Genomic DNA, 20,434 nt, shown 5'->3' with positions numbered 1-20,434 from the left:
GGTCCCCGGGCAGGGGTCCTGGCACCTCCCTGCTGCTTCCTTGCCTGGCTGTGCCATGTCTCCTCTTCACAGTGTTCCACTGGGTGGGATAACTGGGTGCTGCTGGCAAAAGCCTCTTGTCACTAACAGGGTCAACACTTCGGGGTAGAAAGTGCAATTACTGGGCTTGTGTGTGCTATGCTGTGAGAGCCAGAGCAACTGGAAAATGCTATTCAGGCGGTGGAAAAAGGCGGTGCCTCACAAATATCTGCTTATGCAAATCAAATCATTTGTCTTTTCAAATGTTCGTTTTGCCTTTTCCCTGATTATATTTTCTAAATTGCCATATGTACTTCTTGTGATATTTCAGTCTTGTCAAATTATGAAGAGAAAGCCTTATAATTAACGTAGGATATATACCAAATAAAGTAATGTTTGGCATTTTTACTGTGTAATCAGTCAATAATATTACAGGTGGCCTGTAAGTTTAAAAAAAAAAAAAAGTCTAACTTGTCTTTGTAATCTTATAACTATCAAAGGTATTTGTTTGGGGAAAAGGCATTGAGAAAGAAGAGTATTTTGAAATTGCACAATTACAGTTAAAAAAACCAAAGCATGCAAAGTGATGCGTTTCTGAAGAGCACGCAGTTTAATTTTATAGTAACAGCATTTTAAGAATGCTGATGGTACACGGGAAAGAAGTGAATAATTCTTACTGCAAAACCCTGATGGTTTGGTGTATTCAAAATGTTAAGACTTAATCAGGCCTGGATTTCTCTTAGGAAAAACAGGACATTCGGAAAAAAAAAAAAAAAAAAAGCCAGCTGAAGCAGTAGTGATTTATCAAAGCAGCACTCGAATGAAATAAAGGCTTGGCATCATTGCGTAGGATAGGCTGGAAAATGCATTTATGTTTTCATGTACCCTTTTTTTTTTTCTTGATGTGCCTGATTGACTTGTTTTAATACCGGTGTTATTTACATTTCAGGGATGGGCCTCTATTATGCAGGAAATTGTCCAAACCCCTACAGCTGTATTTTAAATTGAAACGATTTTTTTTTATGAAGTGATTGTGCAGACTTAATTTAGTAATCTATTATTAAATTTATAGTTTCAGGCTGTATAAAGTCTTTATATAGAACGAAAATGGGCACATATGAAGATCTAGGCTATATATACACCTGGTCCTGTATATTAAATCTTTTACATATGTTGTCCATTTTCAGAAACAAATAAACTGCTGCTTTTGAAAACTCAGCTTCTCTTCCATATTAGGGAATTCTGCAGACTCCCTATGTTCCTTAGCTTCAGTATAATGCTAAATCAGTTTGTACATTAGTCTATTTTTAGTTATGAATGAACTTTATGGAGTGCAGCGCGCAGAGTGATTTCAGAGATTCTTGCTCATAAAACCCGTGTGTCATGCGCCGCAATTACAGCAGTAAACATTATGCAAGCTCTGGGCTTCCAGGGGCCCAAGCCTTAAAATTTCCAGGAGGGAAAAGCATCCCCCCCACCCCTCGCCCTTTTATGTGAAATATTACACGTATAGTAAATCTCATTGCATGAAATCAGGTTAAATTTTGTGACCTTGGCCGCTGCGAGCGGCGGGCGGGCTGCCTGGCATGGCAGCTGGGTGACACTAGAGGGCAACTGAGAGTTTTCTTTAAACCAACCAAGCTGGAGATGGTTTTAATATCAACTAAGTGTTTAAACTCGGTAAGGATTTATTTTCCTGTCTGCAGATTTCGCATATGTAACCTCTGAGTTTCCACTGACAGCAAATAATAATGCAACTGAAGTTCTTCTGGGGGAAAATACAGCGGGAGCGGGTCGGAAGGCTGCTTTTGCCCAAATAAGGCTTTTTTTGCAGACCCCATGTGTTAGATAATGATCAACTGACAGTCGGTCATGAGTTAATAATGCTGGATGCTGAAATATGCATACCATGTGGTATACAACAGTTCTGCGGGGAGAGACAAACACAGCTATAATTAGACATCTGAAACACAAGGAAGTGTGTAAATTGTTTAATAGTCCCTCCACTTAATTCACTCAGATAATTTCCTAAGAACCAGTATTGACTACAAAAGAATATTGCAGCCAACTTCATAGTTAGTTTAAACCCTGTTCTGCTCAGATAAATTAATGAATACAGCTTGGTTTTATTTGGGTTTTTCTGAGTGCTAGAGATTTACTGGGGCTGTAATGCAGAGACGGATTCAATTCTGTTTGTGTTGATGTTTGAGATGATTACACCGAGTTCACAGGGTTTGCACTCGTTTAAACTGGGCACACGATCTTACCATTGGGACTTTAATACCACCATTTTGGGGGTCTTTTGGTGGTTACACAGATTCCCTTTCTACTCGTACACAACCTGTCAAAGTTACCGGAGTTCCACCGCTGTGTTGTTCCTGTGAAAAAGGGCAGATCGCTCCTCAGCACCCAAGCATTAATGCACTGTATCAGCTGTATGCAAGTCCCCAGGGGTGCAAGGGCTTTGTCCCAAGCTTTCTGAGGAAGCAGAGTTATTCCTGAACCTTTTTACGGCTGTGTGCGCTGCAACAGGGTGCCTGGCAAGCCAGCTGCTGCTGTTGAATTTGGTGATGACCCAGAGATGTGAATGGGAGCAGGGCTTAGGCTACGGCTGCTGCTCCTGTCTCCACCTAAGGCACTGTGTCGTCCTTGTCGTGGTGGCAGCTGAATGTAGGCATCAAGGTGGGAGCTTAGTCTTTGGTTTCTGCATGTCATTTTGCTAATATGTTCATGCATTGATTATGCGTAACGAATTTTGATTACTTTGCAGTGCAGTGATCAAGTGCAAAGAAAAAAAGATGAAAGAAAATTATAATATTATTGCACTAAAAAAATATATATTTCTTATATAATCAGTTACAAATTAGAAATGCAAGAGATCTAAGTAATAAATTTGTCAGTTTCACATTGTACACAACTGGATGATCGTTGCTTCCTACCTGCTGTTGTCATTCCCAAAAGCAAGGTTTCAGGAAAATATCCATTTTATGCTTCTTGCATGAATTTCTGCCCGTTCAGATTCATGCACAGTGTCCATCCTTTATCAGTCAATTAGCCCATCTCATCTGTCTATCTACGTCGCTACAACTGACTACGTATCTATTGTATTTCTGAGGTATGTAGGTCACGTCTCCATTGGGTACTGCTGACTCTGCTAGACAGCAATTTCACGAACACTGGCTTTTACTGGAGAGAAAAGGAAGCATTGCAAGGAAGGCTGCCTTAAGATTTGCCTTTCATTTTCTAAAGCCCTCTAATGGGAAGTCTACCATGGGTGTTCTGCTGAGTTTTGATGAGATAGGCTGACTTGCATGGGTTTGCTGTGCATTTTCACTTCTCGATGCCGTGTTTGCACTGCTTTTGTCTTAGCTATCACATAATCTCTTTGTGCCTGCTCACTCTTTCCTCTCTTTGCTTTTTTTTTTTTTTTTTTTTTTTTTTTTTTTTTTTTTTTTTACCCCAGACTACTCTGAGAAGTCAGACATGCACTTGGGTACACGTCTACAGAAACTGAAGCCCCTTACTGCCAGGGCCTGTGACCTTTGGAGGTGGAGGGCTTCGAGGCTGGAGAGGTTGACTGCAGATTTCTGAGGGAAAGGGAAACTTATGAACACATGTCCGATCCTGTGATGCCGCCCAAGCACGCGGTGTTTCATGATGAGATGTGATGATTTCTTTGTTCAGGGCTTGAATGCTTCCTTCCCGTTAGTGACAGAGGGAGTCATGCTGGCTTGGTTGTGTTCAATGTTTAATACAGGCTCAGCCTCAAAGATGTGAATAGCCCCAGTGAGGTCATCAGAGGTCTTTGCATGCTCCAGGTCTTTATGAGTTAGGCATGTATTTTGCTGAATCAAGGCTACAGCTCTTCCATGTTCCTTGCCCTGCATAACACAGTGCTTTACTGTATTTGATCCTATACTTATGCAGTTTTTCACCAGAAGAACCACTGAGTCATCTAATCTGGTATGAACCCCAAGTAGTGGCTCATCAGCCAAAATTACTGGCAAATGCTTTCATCCAGTTCACCACCTTCTTTCTGAGGAAGGGAAACAGCTGTTTGAGCGAGGACCACAGCCAGACAGCTGGATGCCTCCTCTCTGCAGCCAGCCAGGCTGCTGCAGCTGCCCGCAGTGGAGAGGCTCTCCTAGCAGCAGCCTGGACCCAGCCCTCACTGTGGCTGAGGCGGACCCCCTGCTCCAGTCTGATATCTTGACAAAGACCCTCAAATTCCATGCATTTCTTCCTGCACTGCACACCAACTTGTGTCTGGCTCAGGCTTTTCCTGAAAAGGTCTTCTGAAAGCTGGTTGCACACATGCCTGCATATACTGGCATAGAAAAAGTATGTGAACTGCAGTGCCTAGGCATGCCTGCATATGCCTCCCCACTTCTGAGTACCAGCTTTTTCTCACCTTTGAGGCACTCATTACCTGGTGAAGTCACTTCTCAGTCATTTTTGCTCAAACCCTGCACAGTTTGAGTTATTCAGACCTCCTCCTTGAAGGCAGACCTTCTTTTGGCCACATCATCTTCTTATCAGGGTATGTTGAATTTCCAGTGGGGGGTGGCCTGTGAAGTGTCATTCTTCACTTGGTCAGTGGGACTGGTAGTCCTTGCTCATAGTTTCATGCAGGAGCTATACTGAAGAGCACTGTATTTGCACGGTCCATTTTTCCTTCTGATTACTCATTTGTATGACTCAGTGTTAGCATTGTGCCAGTCTTTGTGTCAGTGTGAATCTTGTTGTCAGGGACCTTATATTTATTTCACTGACAAAAATGTTGAATACTAGCAAGGCTAAGAGCAACCCCTGTGGAATCCCACCAGAGATATTTTCATTTGATAAAAATTCCCCACTGATGGCTGCTTTTAGCTCTATTATTTAGCCAGTTCTTAATCCATTTAATATATGCTTGAATAAAATTACATAGCGCTGTTTTTTAGTTGAAGTGTTATCTAGTATTAAATCAGCTGTCTTACTGAAATGCAGGTAAGTTCCACGCGTGCAGATAGTTTCTGTAACCAAGCTTATAGTTTCGAAGTATAAAATAAGGTGCTTTGTTTGTTTTTCTTTTCTGTTGTTTTAAGATCTGGTTTCTGTAAAACCAAGTCAACTGACTGGCTTTAATTATATTCTTTTGCAAACATATTATCTGGCTTCTTCGCAAATATGGAACAAATATTTACCAAACACCTCTGCCTCTTTTTTGAATCATTAATAACAATCCTGTCATCTGTAGCCAGTAATAGGCCTACACTACATTTTTATTATTAATATTATTTTAAATTGCTCTAAGTTCTACTTGACTGTCACATATTTGTCAGGCATAGATTTTTCTCTGAGGTCTTCAGCTTCCCTTTTGAATTCACCGCACTACATACTTTCTAACAAATGTATAGGTTGTGTAAAAAAAAAACAAAAAACAAACACCTCTTTCCATTTTTTTTAAACTCAGATTAGTTAGCAGGACATAAAAAAGCCCAAATCAAGCAAAAGTCTTAACTTATAGCCATGCTGAAATGAAGAAAACAAGACTCCAAGCCTCATCCTGAATCTTGTCCTCGTCTTCCATGGAAACACAAAAACATTACATTTTTGGCAGAATTGGCCAATCTGATATTTGCAATGACTCTTAACTTTTCTATTAAAAGCAGTGCTAGTTTAAACTGTAATCCATGAAAAATACTACCTTTCTGCTTTTTTCAGAGATTGTCTGGTCAGGAGGGGGGTCAAAACAACAGTCTGCAGCAAGTCATATGTCTCCACATTAATCCACACAAGGAAGTGTCTGTTTCACTTATTTCCAAATGAGGAATGTTTTCTTTAGAGAGGTAGCAAATTGATTTTCCCCACATGGAGCATGGGATATCTCATTTCCCAAACAAAACTTTCAGAAACAGCTACACAAGTCCGCTCTTTCTCCATGTGGGTTAGAAAGCAGCGTGGGTCCTTGGTGTTCACTGCTCTATTCTGGAGTTTCCAGGTCAGGTCTGGCATGTGCAGTTACAAAGAAAAGAATAAACAAGTGTTTGTGTTTAGAAAAAATCTGGTAAAAACAGTTTCAATATTTGAATTGTTTTATGTGGATCTTGAGTAAGCAAGGGGGTGTGTTTGTGAAGAGACTATGTGACCTCCAGAGCTCAATGAGAGCTTCATTTCCCAGTAGGTGCTCATCACTGACTTCCATAGGTGTACTTAGGATCCTGTAGAAAGTTTCCCCAAGTTCAGTTGGTACTGTTGTTTCTTAAACAAAGGTCTGTTATTTTAGTACAGTCTGACCTTTTGTGTTACTTTCAAGCCACTTTAATTTCTGAGCCTTTGATGCAATACTAGGTTGTCTGCAGCTTGTTTCTCTTCACCAGTTCTGCTCAGTGTGCCTGAGTGATAAATGCCCCAGGCCCTCCTCGGACCCTGTTTCCAGGAGGCAGAAGCTTTTAAATAAACTTTGAGGGGTGAAAGGAAAATAAATGAAATGTAAGATCCCGAACTCAGGATGCAGAAAAGGGAATGAGGTGAAGGAGAGAAAACAAAGAGATGGAGGCAATGAGGAAATCAAGGAAGCAGCTGGGACTCCAGAACAGTATGTGAGATTAGCTAACCTTTGAACAGGTTTTGAAACTTTGCTTAAATATAGCAATATGCTTTTCTTAACTTTCAGATATTACAGAATGCCAGAAGCCCCCTAGAGGGGTAAGTGTTAAAACCATTAAAACTGTTAACTTTCTATTCATTACTTTTTAAAAGGTGCAACATGTAAGCATGTTTTTCAGCCAAGAGCAAACTTTTGCCAGGCTGCTTTACGGGTGTCCTAAGCAACCAGCTATTTGCCACCTGCTAGCAGGCATGGTCAGTTCATGGATTTTCTGGAGATTTGGGACCATTCTTCTCACCTTGACTTTGATGGCCAGGTACCTCCATATGCCACCTCCAGCTTCTGTTTGGCACCTGAATCATGAATAGCTCTGTGATCTGACACATCCTGCTATTTCCACCTGCCTAAGAGGGCAAGTCTCCTAATCTTTTCTGTATCTACTGATGGTTTTGCAGCTTAGGGCCAAGCATTCTGGTATCACAGCTTTTGTGCGTGTGTGTGAAAATGGGAAGATGTATGAAAGACTGGCACAGTGCAAAAGGATTCTGTGAGGAGACGTTCTGCAAGGTGTCCTACAGGGAGGAGAGACGATCCATTTAGCAAGTGCACTGCAGCTTGCCTTGCCTCATGCAAGCACACTTCTCTTCTGAACCCAGCACCACAATACGTCCTTGTTTATTAACTTCTTGTACCTTTCAGTGCTCCACCTTAATCCCAGCTTTGTGATTACCTCCCTCTGATGTGCTCCCACCACTCATGTTTAGAGCTCACCTGACTGTATAAGCCCACCCTAAACGTAGACCCAGATCTTCCACTGGCCCTTCTTTGCTGATGGCCCTGGACATTTCTACAAGTTCAGTTGGGTTTTTTATACTCTTGCAGGTGGCAAAAATGCTATTGTTCCTTCCTTTTCCTTTATCGTTCCACAGGAGAGAAACATGGTCACAAAAACAATGGGCAGACAGAATCTGGTTGGCAGCATAAGTTGTAAGCACATTGGCAGTGCTGAGCAGCTGTCCCAGTACGTTCCCTCAGTGAAATACAGCAGTGGCCGGCCAGCCTTTTCCTTTTCCTTTTTTCTTGTTTCTTCGACTTTTTAAGTGTTTCTGAGGAACTGGAGTACCAGCAAGTCAGAATCAAAAGTCATGTCAGGAACTAGTTAGGCAGATCAGAGAGGCCTGGAAAAGGCAAGAACTTTGATCATGGGCATTACAATTGCTTAGGTGTTCTCTAGAGTAAGTAAGGTGGAGCAAGCTAGAAAAAGGTACATGTTTTAGGTGTGAGGACAGTACTGTTTACTTACATGGTTTGTTGAGCAGCCAACAAGGTCCAAGGTTATTTTGGACTCAGCATGAGTAAGTGATCCAGGTATGACAAATGAGGTAATGCATTCCAGGCTCATTAAAAACTCTTGGCCATACCACTGATTTTGACAAAGTGCCAACATAGCTTGACCTCAGCTGTGTGAAGGCCACTATTTTTTTTTAACACCCTCCCTGTAATAACACATCTTTTACATCAGCCAAAATATGTACATCTAGACAACAGTGTTACGGGGAGGGCTGGATTTATGGGACTTCCAATGATAATCAGACTCCTAAACCAGAGATAATTCTACTTTAACTTGCTGAAGTCAGGTACCCCAAAACCACAGCCTTTGTCTTTTTATTAATTTGTGCATCTAGGGGTGGCTGTGTGCACATCGTATATTGTATGCTCGGCATGGCCATGGCTTAAGTGAGGTTGACTTGATTAAGAGGGAGATGGTGATTCCAGCAATCACTTCTTATTACTGGGGATGTATTTAAAGAAAGTGGCTGGTGGAGGTGCTCTCTTCTTGTGGCAGCTTACACTTTCCACCATATATAGTATTTAATTATGGCTGACCTCGGCAGCTCCCATTCTTGGGTAGTTCTCTTTCACCTGCATAGAACTTGCCATCCTTGGGTTTAAGCCAGAGCTGGGAGTTGTACTAGGTGTCGAGGCCTGGAAATGGCCATTTCCCATGTCCTGCTGAGCAGACACTGTTCCGGAAAGTTGGGTGGCTGGGGGTGACAGTAGCAGGACAGCAGTGGCCACAACCTTAAGAATTTTCTGAGTGGGTGAGCAGTATAGCTGTCTCCTTTCTGGCTCTCTCCCAGTCACCTACAATATCCTGATACTTGCACAAGCTGATGAGAGTGCTGGAGGGGAGGATGTAATTTTTGAGCAATTATGCTGTTCTATGGCATCATGAATAGAGAGGACCTCTAACTTCAAGCAGACGTCTAGCTGGTCTGAGCAGCGTTAACCCCGAGCTCCTCTCTTTTCTGTGTGGCTCTTTTGCTTTGTGGGTCAGAGCCTGCTACTGAGCTTATCGCCAACACCTGGTTTTTAATTCTCTGCTGCAGGTGCCTCTGCGTTGTCCTTTTTTGGTTATGGTGGTCCATAGGCAGCTCACAGGAACAGGCTTTGGGCTTCAGAATCACCAGGTCAGCTTCTTCCTGGGGTACATTTTAGTCAGTAAAGATTTGCCAGTCTACAGATAATCTAACTCCCTGTGCCATGCATAACACAGGGTTTGCATTTAACCTCTCAAGTGTGACATGTAAGGCATCACTGGTGTTTTGGCATCGAAGAGCTTAGCCACAGTTTGGGGCAGAGGAGGCAAGGAACAAGTTTCCATCTAGGAAGAATAAAAGAGTGATTAAATCTTAATTTCAGATTACTGAGGGCAGTTACATTACATTAGGGACCAAGTGCTTTTGGATTTTTTAAAGGCAGGTGTTTCTGTGAGAGGATTTGCACAGAGGAGGTGGCAGTGGCAGCTTCTACACCTCACCTTCCCTTTCAGTCCCTGCTCCTGAAGACCATGGCTGTGTGCTCCTCCTTTTGCTCTCTTGCAGGCAGAGAAGGAGCTTTTTAGGGAGCCCAAGGGATGTTGGCCAGGAGCTCAGCGTGCCTGTGGCCAGCAAACGTCATTTCCCCTACCCAGACAGAAAAAGCTGAGGGCATTGCTCCTCCCCTCCCTCTCATCCCAGAGCCACGTGCAGGTGAAGGAACAGCTCCGTAGGAGGATTGTGACAGCCTCCTCCTGCACCCTGTTGCTATAGCACACCAGAGACTGGCCCAGCATGGGGCAGCTGGCTGTGGCCCGGGCGGGTGTGGGAAGTGTGTGATTCAAAACGAGACCTCTCCTGCCAGGCAGTGCAGGAGAAGCAGGCTGGGGGCACACCTCCTGCCTCTCTCCTCTCTGTCTCCCAATCTCCCTCTCTTACTCCATTGGCTGAGGCACAAGCTGTTCCACCTTCTCTTTTCTCCTGCCCAGCTGCCTTGTGTTCCACTCCATCACTAGTTAACTTCTCACGGTCTTCCAAGAAATACTGATCCCTCATGTTGAGTGCAAGCAGCAGTCTCTGATTTGCAGTGACTACCCATCTCGAGACAACACCCAGGGACCCTTTCAAACATGGAGGGGAGATTCCTATAAATAAATTCCTATTAAGTAATTTTCCTTTCCTTGAAAATTCACAACAGAGACGGCAGTAAGATATATTCCAGAATGGGAAGAGTTGTTAAGATATGGTTGTCATCATGGCTTGTGTAACTGTTGATGTTCATGACCTACCCATTTCACATGCTTTCACTTAATCATGAGCACAAGACTTTTACCGCCTAGTATTAGTCGGCTGAAAAACTTAAGTCCACACCACATGCATACTAGTTAATAATCACACCTTTTGTTCTTTATAGTTACAAATGCTTGCACTTGAATTAGATCTTCATCCTTGTTGGATTCTTGCTTGATTGCTTGTGCAACCCCGTGTGGCAGCCTCGGCATCCCCTGCAGCAGTGGGTAGCATTGCAAGCTGCAGTGGTTGCACTGCGTAGCCAGCTGGGTTGGTGGGGTCTGAGGGACAGCTTTGTTTAAATAACACCCACTGGATCTGCTGCTCAGGGAAACAGGGAGGCAACATGCTGATGTAAAACTGGCATCCTAGGAGTGCTGAAATGGTCCTTCTGAACTCCTGTTGATGGGTAAAGGTAGCAGGCACAGTGGTGACAGGGATGGGAAAGATAACCAGTGCAAGGTGGGAAGCATGCCCTTGTGCTCCTCAAGCTCTCTGAACATGAGGCCAACAGTTCCGAGCAGCCCATCAAGGCTCTCAGTGGACATTTCAGTAGCCGAGTACATCAGGAAGCAAAAAGAAAGGAAGGAAGGGAAAAACCCCACAACTGGCAAAAGCAAACGTGTTTTCAAATGCACAGGAGAGAAACTATTTAAACTAGTATTGTGTTGTATCTTTCATACTCTTGTTTCAGGCACTTAGATTAAAGAGGTGGCAAATAAATGCAAACTTTTTTCTGTACTTATTTAATCAGTTTTTTACTTTAATATGCTTTGCTTATGTTCTCACCTTCTGGGAACGTACAAGTTATCAGGTCTCACTGCCACAAATGCTTTCAGAAAATGAATTTGAAAACCATATGCACAAACATGTGAAGAAATCAGGTGGTTATGCCAGAAGTCCCTTTCCACCAGAAAGCAGAAAAAACCATGGGATATCCACTTAGCTGTCCAGTAAGTGAACATCCAATGTCATCAGGAAAACTGACCGGGACTAAGTAAGACACAACATGTGTGTAAAATTGCTTTAAAATAATTATGAATAACAAATTCAGGAAATCTGCAGTGTGCTCATGAATATATCATAAATGAAACAAAAAATATCAAAAAACCTAAAACAAGTATGTGACTTGTAAATTACTTCTTCAGTCCTAGTCATATTTCCTAGCTCAAGAGAACAAAATTGATATAGCTGAAATACAAATAATCTTTGAATAATGCATTTATTTATAATAATTTAGGGAGCAAATGTTAATGGCCTTGTTTCAAGTGTGACTGGAACTATTTCAAATGTTTTCTTTTACGCAGTAGATACTAGAGGCAAGGACCTTCTCTTCTGGTATGAATTCCTATTGCTGCTTTCTTGTTAATTGTGTGTCTGATCTGGAATGGCTTCAAGTGATTTAAAGTCATATCGTGGGGTGTGTGGGATGGTCCTGGTGTGTGCTGCAGACAGACCTTCCCGGCTGTAGCTCCTGAGCCATGGGGAGAATGCAAATACCCCATTTCATTGTGGGTTTGTGCCAGTTCAGCTGTGGAAGGCTCCAATTCAAACAGTGTTTATATGCAAGCTCAATATACCTGGAATTTAGGAACAAATGCCTTCTTGCTTTTAAAGCTTTTAGCAAAACATTAGGAGTGCTTTATAGTGTGATACAAAGTACAGTGCCAAAAGTCAGGATAACAAGTATGTTTGGAAAACACTGAGCCTTAAACTAGTTTCTTTATTTATAAAAAAAAAAATAAAATAAAAGAAAAAGTAATTCATATGCAAGTGTATTTGATCCTAGCTGAACCACTTCTCTCTCTGGCTGTTGGTTGGACCAGGTCAGGGGGTCCATTCATTTGAAAGTTAACATTTTAATGTGTGTGCCAGGGTGCAGTAAATTGAGGGAACATTTCTATTTTCTTCTGTACCTTTTTAAAGAAGGTGCTGGGACTAAGCCTGGTCAAGGATCTGTCCATCCCATCCAGGTCATATGCAAAAAAAAGTAGGCATCAGGAAGACATCAAAGGGACAGGGATGAGTGGGGTTTATAAATAAGGCAGGGTGGCGTGGCTGGGGCTGGCAGTCTGGCAGCTGGCGCTGGAGTCCTCGGAGCTCATCCCACGCTCCCGCCGAGTCGCTCATCTCTGTTTATATGAGTAATGGAACGGCTGGGGGAGGGGATTTGTAAGCACGGAGCAAATACTCTTAGTGTTCATTTTGTGTAAGACTGACATCCACACCAAGTCGAGACTTCCAGCGACGTAGTGTGCAGTCACATGCTGTAGCATTCATGAGTACAGATATAAATCAGGCAGATGTTTGTCGACTGGAATGGGTAATAATTTCTTTCTCTCTTTGTTTGATTTTGCATGTTAGCCTCAGATGACAATTTCAGAATTGATTTCTGCAGTACTTTTCAATAAGCAGAGTGTGCTTCACTGGAGATAGATGGAGAGAAACATATTTTTATATAGACACAAATATGAACTTACACACATACGCACATGCATATGCATATGTGTGTATATATATATATATATATAGGATGTGTCTTTTAGACTTTTGGTTTTAAACCCACGGCTTTTCTTTTTCTCTGAACAGACCAAATATGACACTGTTACTCAAACTATAAAATCAAATTAGCACCCTTTATTGTGTTTGCAAACTAATTAAAATGTAAAATGTCCTGAAACCACTGGCTTACTGTGTGACAAATGTAAGATTAGAAACAATTAGAAGGCACTCAAGAGGTTTGTGGTGTTTGGATTTCTGACATTGTTCTAATCATCCCTTTAAGTAATGAAAACAATGGTTACCTAGAAATTAAAGGTTTAAAGGAAATTATATTCTTTGGTACAGTCATTAGTTAATGATTGTTTATCATTTTAAATGTTACCATAGTAGTCAAAGGCTGATTTTTAAATCTGAAAGCAGGCAGGACACATAATAATGAGCAAACATCTGCTTCATCTATTATTTCTATATGTGATCATAATTTATATTGTAATACTGCTATTGAAAGATGAGTCTGATATTTTTTATGATGATCCATCTCCCGTTCTACATATGGCTCAGCACGGTTAGGATTTAGTCACTGTGTTATTTCAGAGCTGTTTTATCTTAAGATTGGACAAAACTGAAAGTGATTCATGTGAATTTATATGTGTAGTGTGTAACCCTTATGAAACAATCAATCACTTATTTCAGTACTTGTCAACTTCCAGAACTAGTTGTTAAGGGGGTTTTTTGATCCATTTCAGGACTCGGGTTTTTTTTTTTATTATTATTTAACTTTTTTAGAAGAACTTTGACAAGAATGACAGCATATATAAACATTTCTTGGAGCTGTAAGGAGTTTCAATATTTTAGAACATTTCCAAAACCAGATGTTTCCCAAAGTTGGAAATAGTAGTTAGTACTCTTACTTGAAGATTAGAAATAATAAATGCAGCAGGCTGATTAATGCAAAGTTACCTATTAATATTCTAGTTTCTTCTTTTTTGTACCATGGAGAAATATTTGTGCTTTCTCTCCAAGTCCTTCCGAGACCAGTGTTTGACTTTATATTAATTAGTTATGTGAAAGAAGAATAGATTTGCCTTGGGGGATAGTCTATAGAAACTTATAGTGTGTCAAGATGTAACCCATGGAGGATGGGAATCTCGTAATAAGCATTTACTGTAGACAGATGTGTACATTTCTGTGACTGATTGTAGTGGAATTATTTATTATGCTTTCAGCTGTTAAGAATCTAGTATAAGACAATGTGCTCAAGTTGTTCTCCATTAATTTTCAGCGCCAAATCTTAAAGGCAGACCGCGCAAAAAGAAGCCTTGCCCACAGAGAAGAGATTCATTAAATGGCATTAAGGATTCCAACAATAATTCTGAAAGCAAAGCTGTTGCCAAGGTAAATCACTTAATAATACTCTTTTCAGTACACTCTCCTTTTTTAGGTACAGCCCTGCCTTTGTTTCCCAGCATGCTGTTTCAAATTTAGAATGTAACTTATTTTCTTGGAGAGATTAATGTATTTTTTTCAACAGTTTTGTTCTTCACTTTAAATCATGTCTGTGTTCAAAGTTACCAGCAACTATAATCACCTAACAACCTAATGCTATCAGCTTTTTGGTAACTGGTAGTGCTTAAGCTTTCTTGGCATCTAGTGTTAGTTTTCACATTCTGTGACACACAAACATAGTTTGTGACAGTATCTTAGAATTAAAAATAAACCTGGGAGCAGCTCACCCTGTTACAATGTACTTCTAAATATAAGTTTGAAGATAAACAGACTATGAAACAAGAGCCCCTTTAGTAATGGTTTCTAAGAAGCACACACAAACGACATTACCCTGATGTTAAATCTCAACTTATTTTAAATTAGGAAAAAAAAAAAGAGAAAGGCAGAAATTCAGTATGAAATCTTAAAAAAAAATAAATTCTGGACTGTTTCTTTAAAACTTAGTGCTGAGCTGTGTGTTCCAGGGTTTGTTGAATAGTGCATGCTTTTACAGAGTCTTCTGTATGTGCTGCAGTGCTTAGCCCATACTGCAAGTAAAAATCGGATCACTGATTTGTGTTTATAGACTTAATCTTTTAGATATTTATGGGTTTGTATCTTTTCCTTAAAATATTTTAAAATGGAGCTTCTGTAGTGTAATTTATATCCTATTTTCTATGTTGTCTGAGAGGTTTTAAATAGGAATTTGGTTTTCTCTTTAAAAAAAAAAGCAGCACAAATGGCTCCTTTCAAGATGATTTAATTTGAAACTGTAAAATGCAAAGATGGGAAATTACTTAGAGCAGTACTTGTCGATTTTTATCTGAGGCAAAACTTTGTCACTGTGATACTTTTGAGCTAAACAGCTAAACAGGTTTGCATAGACTGAAGTTTTAGGCCAACTCCTCCTGAATCCATTGTTTCAATAAATTAGATGGATGTGTATCTGAAAAACGCTTCCATTGTTGTGACCATCTCTTTAGGAAATACAGTGAATCTATAGATCCATTTGTGTTGGTATTGTTGTACACAGTGAATGTCCTGGGAGATTAGGAGGTTAAAGAGGTCAAGTGGAAGTGTTCTGCTCTCAGTTTCTCATAGGAAGGCAAATTAAATTCCACCTCATCCTCCTCCTCCCTAGGAGTTCAGTTAAAATTGTGCCTTCTGTTGATGACGATAAAAGAGGCTGAAGTTCATGATGAAGCTCTGCCCTTAAGTCACTGTTTCTCTTCTTTTTGTGCCCTATTGTGCTCAGTTGGAGTCTGTACTATCGTATTAGACAGGCATGGTAAAAGGCGTTGGAGCCTGGTGTGTTGAGTTGCAGGGTCCTGCCAGATACTATAGAGTTTGCCTGAATGTTTTTGCTCTGTGGAAGAACGTGCAAAATCCGCGGTGTGAAAATGTCTCAATTTGCCTCGATTCCCCCTTCCCCCAAGCCATTTTTCATGTTAAAATGTTACCAACAAACTGTGGCATGGACGGTGTTGTCACAGCACCCTGGACTGTAGCACAAGTAGTTTTGCCGCATCAGCACCTGATACATAGGTATTAGATAATTTGAAACAACAGTAACACTTCATGCCAAATTGTTTATCCTCTCTGTTTATATTTGGGTTCACTCTACTACTCAAATGGGAGGATATTTCAGATAAGAAGTAATTCTCTCTATTTATCTAGTCATACTGTGCTCATCATTGTGCAGATATTAATAGCATTAATTATCTTGGCCAGCTTAATTTCATTATAAATAATAGACACGCTCGTGATATGTCCTTGCATATAGTCACACTGACTTCGCTGTGGCTCTTCACATCAATCTGTGTGTCTCAGGGCTGTGGCTATACTTCAATAAGAGGAGGACAGTGAATCAGAAGCCCTCTACAGCAGTTGTATTGCACTTTATACAGACCCTGCCTATGGGTTTCTGGGGAAGGAGGGGAAATGTATTGGGGAAGAGGGGTCCACCTACTGTCTTCTCATGGTTGGGAACGGGTGGGATGTTAAGTCATCATCTTAGGCCCCATGTTGGGCTTCACCATCAGTTTTCTTCCTCTGTCCGTGCTCCATCTCTGACTAGTGCTGACAATGGGATCATGGAGAGCAGGGTTGAACACTGCTAGTGTAAACAGGACAAATCCACTTGTGTCAGATGCTAAAACAATTTGCAGTGATCCTGGTCATATTCCTGTTCCAGCTAAAATCCCTTTTGACCAGAAGTTGTGCCTTCATCGTCAGATCATGGCACCCAGTGCCTGGCAGCAGCCTCATTTCTCGGATGGTGGGGTGACAGCTCTGATGGAAATGCAGTGCTTGTATGGTTTGGGTCGGGAAGTGGCAGGAGTGACATTCTATGTTTTTGAAACTATGGTTTTGAGCCTGGCAAGACAAACACAAGCCGCATGGTTATAATGACTTGCTGAATTTCATGTTCTCGGCTGCCGATGTCTAGAGAGCTTTGTTCCTTCTTACAACTCAGGTGTCTTGTGGCATGTTTACCTTGAACCATCAGCAGATTGATTGTAGGCTTTTACTGTTCCCTGACACAGAAGAGCGTTTGGTTGAGTAGGAGCAGCTCTGACTAAATTCCAGTGTAAGTGGCTTGTTAAAAATAGTGTGATAACAGGAAAGATGATGTGGTCCTGGACCTGCAGGTGCTGCCAAGGGAAATGGATCTTCCATGTACCACTTCTTGCTTTTGATTTCCTTGCTGGTCACTGCATGCATTTTGGTACCTCCTGGGGAAGATCCCACAGGTGTTCCCTCCAAGGCTGGGAATGTAAAAATCACAGGAATATGAGGCCATCTACTGGGGCAGGATCAGCTCTCCTGGAGAGGCATATATCAGGCTCTTCTCTCTGAACGCTCCCAGGACTCTGGAGGCTTTCATACTTCACATGTCATCAGTGCTGGACAGGCTTTTGGGTCTTGCAGGCTCCAGCGTGACCCTCATCGGACCTGCTTCATGCAGCCAAAGAGCATTCCCGTTCAAAGTATGCAGAAATGCACTGTAAGGCTTTCTAAAACTAGCTGATCTGACCATTTCAAAGAGCTGAAAGGATTAACGTGTTAGACATGAAAATTGTCCCCAAATGAATCTGCTCGTTACATCTCCTAGTGCAAATGCTGAAGTAAATCTCTCACTTCATTTGTACAGCAAAATCTGGGAAAATAGTTTAAAAGTTGCCAGGATGTGCTTTTCCTGTGGCCACAGGTGGCCTGGCATGCTGTCAGACCTGGAGATTTATTCCGAGCACCTCCGCCATGATCTGATTGAAACTTTAAAGTGCAGATCTGTAGCGGTCTGTGTTGTGTGTGACCTCTGGCAGGAGAAGACAAACACACGGGTGTGTGTTCACCAGCCGTTTGGTCATGGATCACATGCTTCTGATGGAATACACAGTGGGAGGCGGTCAGATGTTCCCAGAGGCCATCGCAGTACACCTCAGCCTATCCATGCTGTGATGCTGGGTTGCCTGTCAGGGCCTTAGCCCTCCGTTTCATTTTGGAAGTGTTACATGACTCGCACTGAGGCTACAATGAAAGAGCTTTAACTCCTCCTGTGGAAACTGAACTCTCCCTTTGTAACGGAGTCATTCAGGCTTTTTGAGCAGGCCAGAAAAGCGAGCAGAGCCAAGCAAAACTCCACGTTCAGGACCTTCCTCCAGATCTTTGCCCTCTAGGAAGATTCAAAATCAGGTTTTGAGAGAGAAGGGCAATTTGTGGTGCCTGGTGAAAATCTGGCATTGCTGTCAGTGACTTTGATACACTTATGCTGGATTTACACCGGTGTTACCCAGCATGGCATTTGGCCCTTTTGGTTCTTGTTAATAATTTGTCATTCATCTGTACCTCCTGTCAGATGGTAGGGAGGTTCCAAAAGTGAGGCTTGTGCCTTGAACGCTGAGCAGATGAAGCACTGCAGCCTTCATCAAAGCTTTGCTGAACCTGACGCTGCTTGGAGTCCATCCATTGCATTTTGGCACTTTTGAGTTCCACAGGCACTTTGACCTCGCTTCTCTGTACACTGGAGAGAAGGAGGTTGTGTGTAACACGGGTTTTTCTCACTCCTGATGGCTTTTTTAATGTTACTTTCTTTGTTTCTTTTTGTCTTCTTGGGAGTTAACATCCCTTGCCATTAGTTTGCTTGCATAGCAGTGAGCTTTGATTTCATTTAGCATTCATGCCCAGGCTGTCTTTGCAAACATAGTTCTGAATTGTTCAGTTTGAAAAAGAAAATCCGTTAAGAAGATTGATAGATTGACTTTACCTAGCAAGTGGGTGACAAAACTGATTTTTTTTTCCCAGGTCCAGTGAATATGTTCCATCTTTTAGCTTGCAACAGATTTGCAGCTCAAATTAAAAATCTAAATTTATTGAAATCATGGGTTCATATTGGGACTGCTAACCCAGTCTTTGGTATAGCATTGAAAACTATGACAATGTAATCTAAGCTTTATAAGAGGAAGCTGTTAAATAATTTTGCGAGGAGCCGAAGTAAAAAAGTCAAAGGATTACAGCTCTGAACTGAAAAGTGGATGAGGAAATCCAAAGTTCATTTAATAGGAAAAAAATCCCATTAGCTCCATTGAGTTTTGGATGAAACCCAGGATCTTTACAGCACTTTAGTCAACAAGCGTATCTATTACTAAAAGACAAAACATAGGGTCTTGTACCGTAGGAAAATGGTATCTCTTTGAACCATGCAACCAGAGACTATCAAGCAGTACAGCAGATACACTTCAGCAGCAAGTGATCAAGAAAAATCCCACAGGAAGGTCCATTTCCTAGTCCCTGCTGCACTGCCTGGGAGGAGCGAGCCTGTACTCTGCAGTTTCCAACAGGGAGACTTTTCAGCAGCATCGATTACCTTGGAAAATTGTGGTCACTTTTCCCCTCTGGTTAGGAGCTCGTGTTGCTTTGTCCAGTGTCAGTGGAAAATTATGGAGGCAGCTACCCTTAAGTCAGTGCTTTCTGCGAAGTTAACACCCTGGAGGAGTGTGCTTTCCCTGAGCCTGAAGTATAGGGTAGCTTTATTGAGGTAAAATAAGCATATCGTAGTCTTTGATATGTTTGTTGTTTGTTTACAAGCACTTATTTAATGCTCTTCATAGCACTTTACTTCCAAAATGTCAACAAGTACCCAGGAAGCACCTGGTTTAAAAGTAAGGAGAGTGAAGGAGAGCCAGTGGTTTACTTGACCAAGAGCTCCTGCCTTCCTGTTCAGCAAGGTAGCCTGCTCTCTTCTGCTTTCCTCCTAAAATACCAAATTCGGGCTCTTACAGTCTCCCTGATCCCTCTGGGAGCACAAAGGACATCTCTTGGATAGGATATGGAGCTGCCAGGAGGCTTCTCACAGCACTCAAAAGCATTGAAGGGGCAGTACAAATCCAAACTACATGTAACCATCACTACGACCTTGTATTTAGAGGGCTTCCAGTATTTCACTGGAAATGTATCAATCCCATCTTGGTCACGGAGAGCTTATAAACATCAGTTCGCAAGTTTCTGCTCTTTTTTTTTTTTTTGGTATACATAAATTATGGCAATGCCTGAGTTGTAATTTGCTTGGTTCGATGAGAGGATTATCTTCAGGAGGACTGCAGGATTAAACCGATCTCACTGGATATTTTTCCCCATGTTTGAATACTGATGAGAGAGGTAAAGTGGTTCCAATTTGTTGACTTCCTGACTGGCACACGTCTGCCAAGGAGGCCAGTGGGAGGCCTGGAGCTCTGAGACTTGTGCATTGGGGCTGCTGGTGTCTACCAGGAAAGGCTCCGGCTACCAGCCTCTTCCTTTCACTAAATACTTAGGGCTGTGCTAAGCAGATGCTCAAACTCACTTGACTTAAGTCCATGCTACAGCAGAACCTCCGCTCGTGTGCTGAGAGCTCTGCCTGGGTAAACCTTGCCAAGGTTTGCATCTATTTTGGTGGGCCAAAGGAGAGAAAAATGTGTCGTTTCAGAGCTGGCTGCTGAGCATTCCTGGAAGGGGCTGAGCACCCTCAGCTCCAAGGGTTGTCTACGGGAGTTGACAATGCTCAGTGTCAATCCTGGAATGAAGGTTATTATTAGACTTGCTAATAGCAAGTGTATGTGAGAGATGGGAGCTGTCTGTGACATAGCAATGTATAGTCATAAAAATGCAGATCTGGAGAGCATTACCAATGGGTTATAATGATTTAAAGATGTGGCTATTTAAAAATGTTGTGACTAAGATTCAGAACAAG

At 41.8% G+C, this 20,434-nt stretch overlaps 1 protein-coding gene across 4 annotated transcripts in view; it reads left to right on the top strand.

The window, feature by feature from the left end:
* The window catches only part of ARID5B (AT-rich interaction domain 5B), a 121,293-nt gene that overhangs the window by 70,822 nt on the left and 30,037 nt on the right, over positions 1-20,434 (top strand). For all 4 annotated transcript variants that reach the window (XM_040606363.1, XM_040606362.1, XM_040606361.1 and 1 more), the window contains one exon: positions 14,003-14,115. In XM_040606363.1, the coding sequence (XP_040462297.1) occupies positions 14,003-14,115 (113 nt within the window). The remainder of the gene's footprint in view (positions 1-14,002; positions 14,116-20,434) is intronic.

The sequence above is a fragment of the Falco naumanni genome, chromosome 9 (assembly GCF_017639655.2).
Source record: "Falco naumanni isolate bFalNau1 chromosome 9, bFalNau1.pat, whole genome shotgun sequence".
Taxonomy (NCBI): domain Eukaryota; kingdom Metazoa; phylum Chordata; class Aves; order Falconiformes; family Falconidae; genus Falco; species Falco naumanni.
This window is presented reverse-complemented; position numbering and strand designations above follow the sequence as displayed.